Source organism: Bidens hawaiensis, unplaced genomic scaffold (genome assembly GCF_021521415.1).
Source record: "Bidens hawaiensis isolate Kalapana, Puna unplaced genomic scaffold, B.hawaiensis_p1.1 tig00001463_1, whole genome shotgun sequence".
Taxonomy (NCBI): Eukaryota; Viridiplantae; Streptophyta; class Magnoliopsida; order Asterales; family Asteraceae; genus Bidens; species Bidens hawaiensis.
In genome coordinates, this window is record NW_027491083.1 from 4,005,846 (window position 1) to 4,017,500 (window position 11,655).

Genomic DNA, 11,655 nt, shown 5'->3' on the forward strand with positions numbered 1-11,655 from the left:
CTTTTCCTGAAAGAAGCTATTCTATTCCAATTACTGCATTCTATACCTAAGCTGATCCCGAAAACCCTCAAAGTGCCAGTTCTGGTCCAAATGTGTGCTTCATGGCTTCTGGATCAGGTGGTTCTTCATCATTGGCCGGTACGAGTACTCAAAGTTCACCACCACCAAACATCAACATGAAGGAGGCAGAACGGTAATTTGCCTTCATGTGTGCTTTCATTAATTCGTATGAACAGTTGGTGGGTAGCAAGATTGCTACGAGTGAACTCACTGATGAGGACTATGAACAGACTGATCTGGACGACTAGAATTGACGGACTATGAAACATGGCCATGATCGTGAGGAAGGTCAAGCGGTACATGCAACGAACAGGGGAAGGATTTGCCGATGTTAAACAAAAGGGTGAGGTTTGATAAATTAAAAGTGAAATGTTACAACTTTCAGGAGGAGTTCGGACATTTTGTGAAAGAGTGTGACAAGCCCAAGAATGAATACACTAATTCCTGGGCTCAAGGCAAAAGTTCGAGCAAGAAATTTAGTACTTCTGACAAGAAAGACAACCCAGCTGAGGGGGAGTTAGGTAAATCAAGGAGTTCATGATATAATGCTAAACATATATAATTCACTTGTATATTTTATATAATATTTTGACAGATTTTGTTTGGTTTTTATTAGAATTTGTATATTGCTAACATATTTGAATAATGTAGGTTCCGGGACTTGTTCATGGTTAAAAAGGGCAAAAAAAAGAGCTAAAACAAGCCAAACCGGAGAACCGGAGGATCAAGAAATTAATCGGACCGCATCATAATTGAACTAGACAGGTCAGACCGCCCCCTATTTTTATTCGCGGTGCTGCACGACGAGGGGGTGTTATCTTCGTCGTGCGGCACGACGAGCATCAAATTTCCAGAATATTCTTCGTTTTTTATCAGTTTTAGGCCAAGAAAACCTATATAAACACCCCTAAACTTAACCCTAATCATACGCTGCGAATCATAGCCAAATTTGAAGTTTCCCAGAGCTTATGATTGCATATTTTGGTGGGTTTGAAGTCAAGGAATAAGCCTGTGAAGTGCTCCTCGATTAAGAACGAGCACCACGTGTTTTATTACCTTTAATCTTTCATTTTAATTATTTTTCACCAGGATTTTCTTTATCATTGTTCTGTTTGATTTTATAATGATAGGCTAAACATTATAGAATTCCTAGGCACATGATGAAGCTTTTTTGAAGTTTGATTTTCACTTGGGATTTATTTATCGTTATGGTTTTATGAACTAGTAAAAGGTTTAATTATATTGAGTTGATGCATATGGATGCTTAGGATTGTCTGATTAATGTTATTATTCCATAGTTGCAATGGTTATTGTTTGTCATACGTTAGGTTGCTATTAGGTCATCTACTTTGTGTTTTTAACTATTATGATTGATTCGCGATAAGATCATAGGAAGAATATTATTTAATCAAATAAACCTAAGTTTGCTGTTAACATAAATAGCCGTAAGATGCTAGGCTATTGATAGGTCTTTTGTTGATCAAGCTTTCAAGATTTTGCTCTTCGTAAGGAGTCTTGTAAGGCCCTGAATCCCGGGAATCCTACAGTTGGTAATCACATCCACAATTTCACAAAAGTTTAAAAACCAAACGTTTCGTTTTTATTTAAAACAAGTTCAGAGTAGACAACAGCGGAAAAAGTGTAAGTATTTAAAAATCCCAGACACGGGTACAAGTATCCAAAATCAAGTACAAATAAAATATCTGCTTTATTTGAAATCCTCGACCAGAAATGCCTTCAACCTTCCGAGTAGTCTCCAGCACGTCCAAGCGATAAGCTCCAACCCTTAACCTGAAAGTCAATATAACATACACACAAAGTCAGCTTAAGCTAAGTGAGTTTAGGTTTTCATAAACAATAATTCATACTTTATTTCAAAGTTATAGTGCTAAACAGCGGAGTGGATAATAATAAAATAAATATAGTTCACCAAATAATATATTCATCGTCGAACACACGTACACGGGCCTCTCCACCACGAGTCAAGACTCGAGTAATATATTTGTCCCGGACGCGGTAAGACCAAAGCATGTGACACGAGCCTATCCACCACGAGTCAAACCCGAGTAATATATTTGACACAGCCATGGCTTACACATCCAAACACGTGATACGGGCCTCTCCACCACGAGTACAACCCAAGTAATATATTTGACCCGATCACGGTTTAACATACAACGAGCCTATTCACCACGGGATTTTGAAACCCGAGTAATATATTTGAACCGCCAAAATGATGATCACGCCACGCAGGCCTCTCCACCACGGGATTTGAAAACCCGAGTAATATATTTGACCTGGCCGTAATCACCATGCACACACACATCAATAAGCCTACTCACATCATTCTTAGTCACAAGGAACTAAATGTCATCATACAACCATAGGCTATAAGGTAACACATACTCATACATATGGATATATAATCCCAAAATATACCATAATGTAAGTAAGCCATCCTTAGTCACGAATGGCTAACTAACATCCCTAATCATAGGCCATCGGATAACACATGCACAAACATACATACATACACACATACATATATATATATATATATATACATATATATATATATACATATATATATATATATATATCATCACAAAATATACCATAGTACAAGTGAGTCTATGCAAAATCATTTAAGCGGTTTATCATGTAAAAACAGTTCGGTGTGTATGCTAGCCCAAAACTTGAAAAGAGTGAAAAGGGGCATCATGAACTCACCTGACACAAGGCACGAAATCACTACGAGCTAGAGAACCCCTAAGTATCCCCTCAACTCAAACGCCTGTCAGTTTACATACAACATCACTAACGACACCGAAATGACTCGTTTATCCTACGACGCGTTCAAACATGGTTCGAGTCACCTAAAGCCTCGACCTCAATAAGTTCAATTATAACAGCCCCTAAGGCCTTGTATACGCCAAAACAACCGTTAGATACTCCCGGGAATAAAGAATTCCCAAATCACCCCCGGAAGCACTAGGTGGGACTAGTATGCGCGTTTAAGAGTTGTTTAGGCAATTAACATCCAACTCAGCCCCGTGTGGACCCGTTATGATAATTTCACAGCCAACAAGTCCACACGACGTTACATGAGTCAAATGGGTCGGTAATTCGAAGCACAACGCATCAACTAACCAATAAACGCGAATGCGCGTTGTACCGACCCGTTTGAGTAACCGACAACCAATTCAGCCCCTTTACCATAAAAATCATTTTCCAACAGCACGTACACTAACCCGAAACTATCCGAACTGAATTGGTCATCACTTACTTCATCCCTCGCGTTAAACGCAACAAAACACTATACTAGCCAACCGAAAACAATCTTTCAAACTACAACTAGTTGACCAATCAAACGAACACCAAAGGACATGATTTTAAAGTATGTAATACTAGACATACCTAGGAAAATGTTGTTGCAAAAACTCACTTCAAACAGCCCCGACACGATCACAATAGAACATCCACCGGTTAAGCCTAAAATGAACTTATCGATCAATAACAAGTAAAACATGCAGATTTTAGCATGCGAAGAAGCATTTAATGACCTAGGATAAAATTTGAAATAAATTAGTAAATTTTTACCAGACTTTAACAAATGTCTTAGGTTTATAAAAATAATTTTATTATATTTTTCTAGTGGACACAAAAATCATAAAAATTCCTCCAACACAGAAAGGTATGTGCAGCTATTTCAGTGCGCGACAAAATGGTTTTATTTTTTTAAAAATCATTACCCAGCCATATTAAACGATTCCAATTGGGTTTGGTTCCTAACTCAAAATATTAACTTCCAGAAGTGGAACCAACCAATTTAGACTTGTCGAAAAAGGGTTATGATGTTGGGAAGACAGACCAGAATTCGTCATCCCGCTTGACACTCGATCTTATAAAATCATAAAAAGTATTCAAATCTCGTCCAAAAATTACGTATTATACTTTTCTGGAAACTACACTCAAAGTATAACATCATAGAAAAATAAATTGATCAAAAAAAATTTTTTTTCATCGAGTTACAGTCTGAGCAATAAACGAGTATGAATATGTCAAAAATTGTTATAATCAAAACTCAACCCTAACGTGTTCAACAAAGGGTTTAATGGTGAAAAAGAGTTATACGAAGATAGAAACGACCTTGAATTAGACTTGGGAGGCCAGAGAATGGCTGGAACCTGCACAGAAATTGAGGAGGAGCCTACCCTAGCTGCTGCCAATTGGAATTATGGTGGGGGGCTAGGGTTTTTCTTGTTATGATATAATAATTAACATTTTAGCCCCTCAACTATGAAAGGTGCAACAACTTGGAACTAAAATTAATAAATTTAGCTTACGGTAATGACGAGATGGTCTCCGAGGAATGCCGGATAAATCCCGAGAATATACAAGCTTTGTTAGGCATACCCCATTTTACCAAAATTTACGGACGTTACAAGTCTGTCTAGGTTTGATTGGTTAATTTTGTCTATCAAGTCAATAAAATATATTAAATAGCCTTTGATTGCTGCGCTGTAAGGTAGGAATTCGTATAAAGGAACTAGTTCATAATTAGTCAGGTGACCGTAATGTCTAATATATAAAACTGGTGTGCGTTAAAACTTATTAGAAACCTAGAGGTGTCTTCTTGAGAAGGGTCAGGGAACTTGCTCGGGTTTTCTTTTAAGTGTTTATTTTACGATCCTAGTTCTATAACTAAATATTTTTCCGGTTAATTGACAATTGAAACTTAGGGGATTCTAGCCTAGGTAGTTTTCCTTTATCATCAGATTAAAATAAACCAAATTGTCTTTCTTTTAAATTAATTATTTTTATTAATTAGTTTTTAATAATAGTTTATATTTAGTATTTTAATAAAAACCCCTTTAACAAATGAATAGTCGTGTCTGTAGTTTAGTCTAATTAGCTAGTTTACGTAATTTAAAGAGTCTTCTGGGTTCTATATCTGGACTTACTTTGATGTACCAGAGTCAACCGTTCACTTACCAGTTAATAATTATAGTTAAGTTAATAGTCTAGAATTATTACTTAGTGTCTAGATTATCGTAATTTTAGTTCATAATTTATAACTACTTTTAGCACATCAAGTTTTTGACGCCGTTGCCGGGGACTCTTGGCGATTGCGTTATTAGCTTTGATTAGACGTACTTGCTTTATATGTGCTATTTGTGTTTTGTTTTGTCTTTGGGTCGTAGGAGTCTAATTAATTTAGTTTGATTTTAAGTTTAGTTTATTTTATTTATATTTTTAGTTTTATTATATAGAGTCTACTGAATTGGTCTTGTGTGATTTTCTGGTTTATGCCACATCTTCGATCACAAGGACCATCGTTGGATTGTCTTGGACCTACTCTGTTAAAATCCAAGGCCAGTTTATCATCACCGATCACCATAGATTCTCCATCGAAGTCATCACCACATAGTTCACTGCCGTCAAGTCCCAGAAGCATTCCTGATAATCAAATGGACAACAATAACCGAACTGTGTACCAACAAGCCTTCGAGGGTTTCACCGGAGTCCACCGGCCATCATCAACCCCACAATCGATAACCCTAACTCATGGTAGATTTCCTCCTACATCATGGCCAATCTCACCCAACGTAACCTATTTCATGTTACTCGTATCAACCGTGTTACTCGTATGCTGAGAAGTTCAACTTGCAATGTGCCAATGAAGATGCGATTTTCCTTCTCTTATTCCCGTTTTCACTTACGGGTCTTTCTGCCACTTGGCTCGATTCGCAACCTGCTGGAGCATTCACTACTTGGTAGGCGCTTTGTACTGCATTCATCAATAAATACTTTCCGCTTGCTAAAGCTTCTCGTCTTCGTGATCAAATCACCTTTTTCCACATTGAGCCGAATGACCCGTACTATCAAGCTTGGGAGCGTTTCCAGAACCTACTGTCTCATTGTTCATAACATGGGCTTACTCCTTGGGCTCTTTTTGAGAAGTTTTACAATGGGTAGACGTATGAGACTCAAGCTCGATTCGACACTACCGCTGGAAGTAATTTAATGGATAGGAAAAATGTTACTGAATGTAATGAAATGTTTGAAAGTTTTGACTAATCTGAATATGTGAAAAAGCCGCGTAACAGGAATTCAAATACCGTCACTAGTACACCCTCATCCGTCCGAGGTGTGCACCAGGTTAATCTGGATGCTAGTGTGGCTGCTGCCTTAGAGAGCCTGACCTTGTGAGATAAGAGAACTTAAGGCTAAGTAGATAAGTGTGAGTTGTGTAGAGCGACCACGGTACTTTAGTGTGTCCGTTGATGAGTTAAGAGCAAGTAGAGTTCATAGGAGGGCAAAATAGGGTTCCTAATGTGTTTAATGGAAATAATAATTCAAACTGGAACAATTATAAACATAATAATAATAACTTTAATTGGTGTTCCTCCGTGCACCCCCTGATTTCTAGTCAAATCTAAATCCTAATCAAGGGTAGGATCAGTCGTTTAGTGGGGACCAGAATAGTCAAGGTAGGAGTAATGGGCAGGACTTGAGTGGTGAAATAGGTAGGTTAGAGGAGATGACGAAGCAAATACTTGTTAGAGACCAGGAAACTTAGAAAAAATTTGCCGATCATGATTTACTTTTAAGGAATCATCAGTCCGCACACTTAGATCTTCAGAGGTTTGTAAGTGATATATCCCGTCGTCTAGATGAGAGACTCCCCGGTCAGTTTTTAGGTTCCACTCAGCAAAATCCATCTGCTCAATTAAAAGCCATCTCCACTCGTAGTGGTAAGGTTTTAGGTTCGGATAGAGAATTTGAGGTAGAAGTGATAGATGAGTTAGTGGATGAGGAGATAGTGTTGGAGACTCCTAGGAGGGTGCAACCTAGGCTAGGCCCAGCAAGTATCGCACCAACCAGTGAGCCCATAGTAGGAGGAAGTGAAGAGAAGAAACCGAGAGAAGTTTGGTGTTCACCGATTATAGATCATGCTCATATCTCGTATCTAGCCCGTGTTAAGAATCAGAAATTTACTAGAGAGTATGGGAACTTAGATATGTTTAGGCAGCTTAGAATTAATCTTCCATTTATCAAGGCCCTCCATCATATGCCGAAATATGCCAGGTTTTTGAAAGATTTACTTAAACTAAAGGAAAGTCTAGAGGAGTTTTCAACCATTCCACTGAACGGAGAGTGTTGTGCGGTGATACTTCATAAGGTATCAGAAAAATTACCCGATCCTGGTGTTTTCACTGTTCCATGTTTGTTCGGTAGGGATACCTCGTGCCAACCATTAGCAGATCTAGGAGCTAGCATAAACTTAATGCCATATTCGTTGTATGAGAAGCTAGGCTTAGGAGAACTCACCCCGTCCCATATGTCGTCGTCCTTAGCCGACCGCTCAGTGAAGTACCCTAGGGGAATCGTAGAAAACTTGCATAAAGTCGATAATTTGGTTTTCCCCGTAGATTTTGTGATTCTAGATATGGAGGCCGATGAGCGAGTTCCTATTATTTTAGGTCGTCCATTCTTGCGCATTGCTAGGGCACTCATATATGTTTTAGAAGGAAAAATCACGCTTTGAGCCGGCTACGATAATGTCATTTATGTTGCTAAATCCATGAGACATCCGAGTGGTCAAGACGGTGTCATTGATCCATGTCACCCGTTTACTTGATTGATTCTTTTGTTCCGGGAATGGATCCACGTCTTGATCATTTCCATTCCGTCAGAGTTAGTTTGGAGGTTGAGAGAGATGTCTCGAGTTCTCGAGTGATGATGGAGTGCAATCGAGAAAGAGAGGTGGTGGCAAGCGGAAGTTTATGGAGATTGGAGAGGTTGGAAATAAGAGAAACAAGTTGAGTGAGTGGTCATATCGTGATGCAGTATCTTGGAGGGCCATAGAGTTTTACCGAGGTGGAGGAAGCTCCACTCGGACAGCCGAGTAGATCACATAGCATAGGTTCTTGAGTGAATACTCAAGTGTAGAGTTTGTATATTTGTCCCATATTTATTTTTAACTCTTGTCGAGTCAATAACGTAGTCTTTTGTAGTTTTTTTTTTGTTTTTGTGTTTTTAAGTTTTGTAGGTTTTGAGTTAGAAGAGTATAATGAAAAAGACAAGTATGGGGATGGAGCAGCTGAATCGTATACTTTATATTATTATTTGCTGCTATTTATTCATGTTTTATTTATTGTTTGGCTTGGTGAAATACATTGAATTTTTAATATCTATCAAATTGTTAAGATAATTTTTTAGATATGATTTTTGTATTTTTGCTGCTTCCGTTCTCGTGTGAGAGTAGGAGGTACTATTTGCTGAGCACGTTCGGAGTTGGAGGGCATACATGGAAGAAGACTTTGGCATCAAACTTCATGCGAATATTACAGCTAAGTCTTTTCCATTATATAGCTTGTTTATTATTATTATTTTTTTTTATATTTAGGTTTTTAGTTTTTGTATTCCGACTTTATTTTTATTTTTAGTCCTTATCCTTGCATTGAGGGCAATGCAAAATTTAAGTATGGGGATAGGATATTTGAGTTGTAGTTAAAATTATGAACTAAAAATAATTGAAAAAGTTCTGAAAAATGTCCATTGAAATTGGTTTATTGCATTTAAATGGAAAATGATGATACTCATCGGGATTCGGCTTTGCAAACTACTACTATATATGAGATAATATAAATAGAAACCGTACTAAGCTTGGGTGTCGGTAAGCCCAAACTATTCTTGAAAGGTTTTCCATTGTATATTCTTAATAAGCCTATTTAATCTTAGATTTTGTGGGTTCTCATCCTAAGGGGGATAGTAAATCTAAAATTCGATAAGGCATAGAGAGTATTACCATAAGTTGATTACCCTAAGATGGTGAGAGTTGAATGCACTTTAAATTAGCATGTCTCTCTGTTTTATGAAAACAAATAAAGAGTGGTGGCGCCCCGCAATGTCCAATTTTATACGAGCTTTAGTTTTTAGTTAAATATTTAAAGGTTAAAGATGCCTAAGTGCACAATAAAAAAATAAAAAAATAAAAAATAATAAAGAGAAAAGAAAAATAAATAAATATAAGTATTCCGAAAGTTTGTCTGAAAAGCAAAATAAAAGAGAAAGCAAAATAATGAAAAAATGCCAAAGAAGCATTCTCAAAAATAGAAAAATAGTCAAAAGTGCACATACTAGACAAGACTGAGAGCTTATGTGTTACCAAGGGGATGGTGACACTGAGGATACACTATTGGGGCTCGAAGGTTTCTAGTCGATAAATATTTGCTTAGAGAATACATAGGACAAAGTCTAATAATATTTAGGACATGCTCGTACGATCTCACTTGACCTATCATCCATAATTCCATATAAGTATATTTTCTTCTTACCATTAAGGGGTTCTTATCTTATGGTGATATGTTGAACCAGTTTGCCTCAACTCGATTATTTTTAATTGTGTCTTTACTATGCTTGAGATGGGGTAGGTGGATATTAACGATAATGGTGTGAGACCCATAGGTTTTTTATATCAATTAAACTTAATTGCTAAATGTGCTTGGGGGCTTGATAAGCTGGTGGCTGGGTTTAAGTGGACAACAATATCCGCAATCGCGATTTTTGCGTTTATCTGAACTTTAAGATAACCTACATCTTTTTAAGACCATGTTTTCTGATTTTGACTCACTTGCAACTAGAATTTTTCCGGGACTAAAAAGATAAGAGTGGAGATATTTGATATAATGCTAAATATATATTTCTCTTGTATATTTTATATAATATTATATTCATTTTTGTTCGGTTTTTATTAAAATTTGTATATTACTAACATATTTGAATAATGTAGGTTCCGGGACTTATTCATGGTTAAAAAGGGCGAAAAAAGAGCTAAAACAAGCCAAACTGGAGAACCGGAGGATTAGGAATAAGCCGGACCGCATCATAATTGAACCAGATCGGTCAGATCGCCCCCTATTTTTAGCCGCCGCACTGCACGATGAGGGTTGCTATCCTCGTCTCGCGGCACGACGAGCACTAGATTTCAAGAATATTCTTCGTTTTTTATCAGTTTTGGGCCTAGAAAACCTATATAAACACCCCTAAACTTAACCCTAAGCATACCCTGCGAACCAGAGCCGAATTTGGAGTTTCCCAGAGCTTAGGATTGAATATTTTTGTGGGTTTGAAGAAAATGGAATTTGCCACTGAGGTGCTCCTCGATCAAGAACGAAGACCACATGTTTCATCACCTTTAATATTTCGTTTTAATTATTTTTCACTAGGATTTTCTTTATCATTGTTCTGTTTGATTTTATAATAATAGGCTAAATATTATAGACTGCCTAGGCACGTGATGAACCTTTGTTGATGTTTGATTTTGACTTCAGATTTATTTATCATTATGGTTTTATGAACTAGTAAAAGGTTTAATTATATTGAGTTGATGCATATGGATACTTAGGATTGTTTGATGAATGTTATTATTCCATAGTTTCCTTGGTTATTGTTTGTCATAGGATATGTTGCTATTAGGTTATCTACTTTATGTTTTTGACTATTTTATGATTGATTCGTGATAAGATCATAGATATAATATTATTTAATCAAATAAATCTAAGTGTGCTGCTAACCTAAATAGCTGTAAGATGCTAGGTTATTGATTCGTGATAGGTCTTTGTTAATCAAGCGTGATAGATTTAGTTTTTCGTAAGGAGTTCGTTTAGGTTTTATTGCTTAATTTTTTCTATCGAGTCAATAAAATATATTAAACTGCCTTTGATTAGGTAGGATTCGTATAAAGGAAATAGTTAATAATTAGTTAGATGGCCGTAAAGTCTAATATATAAGACTAGTGTGCGTTAAAACTTATTAGAAACCCATAGGTGTCTTCTTGCGAAGGGTCAGGGAACCTATTCAAGTTTTCTTTTAAGTGTTTATTTTACGATCGCAGTTCCATAACTAAATATTTTCTCAATTAATTGACAACTGAAACTTAGGGGATTCTAGCCTAGGTAGTTTTCCTTTATCATCTGATTAAACCTGTAGTCCCATATAAAAAAACGGATGGTATAAATTTAGGAAGACTTTTCCCGGCGGATCTCTTGCAGGAAAGTGATAATCTACAACTTCGGGTTGTCAATTATATCCTTTATTACGACCCAATTCTGGAAATTTGGGACAAAAGTATTCAATTAGTTCGGACTTGTTTAATGTTGAATTGGGACCAAGACAAAAAGATCGAAAAGGCCTGTGCTTCTTTTGTTGAAATAAGGACAAATGGTTTGATTAGAGATTTTCTAAGAATCAACTTAGCGAAGTCACCTATTTCATATACCCGAAAAAGGAACGATCTGCCGGGTTCAGGATTGATTTCTGAGAATGGATCAGATCGCGCTAATGTTAATCCGTTTTCTTCCATTTATTCCTATAAAAAAGCAAGGATTCAAGAATCCCTTAATCCAAATCAAGGAACTATTCATACATTGTTGAATCGAAATAAGGAATCTCAATCTTTGATCATTTTGTCATCATCCAATTGTTCTCGAATAGGCCCATTCAACGATGTAAAATCTCCCCATGTGATAAAAGAATCAATCAAAAAGGACCCCCTAATTCCAATTAGGAATTCTTTAGGCCCCTTAG

General features: G+C 36.8%; 1 protein-coding gene across 1 annotated transcript; it reads left to right on the forward strand.

The window, feature by feature from the left end:
* Window positions 1-327: 327 nt before the first annotated feature.
* On the forward strand, window positions 328-8,128 carry LOC143579508 (uncharacterized). The gene is made up of 3 exons (XM_077062800.1): window positions 328-408; window positions 6,686-7,492; window positions 8,117-8,128. The coding sequence occupies exons 1-3, from the start codon at window positions 328-330 to the stop codon at window positions 8,126-8,128; spliced, it is 900 nt and encodes a 299-aa protein (XP_076918915.1).
* The last annotated feature ends 3,527 nt before the right edge of the window (window positions 8,129-11,655 follow it).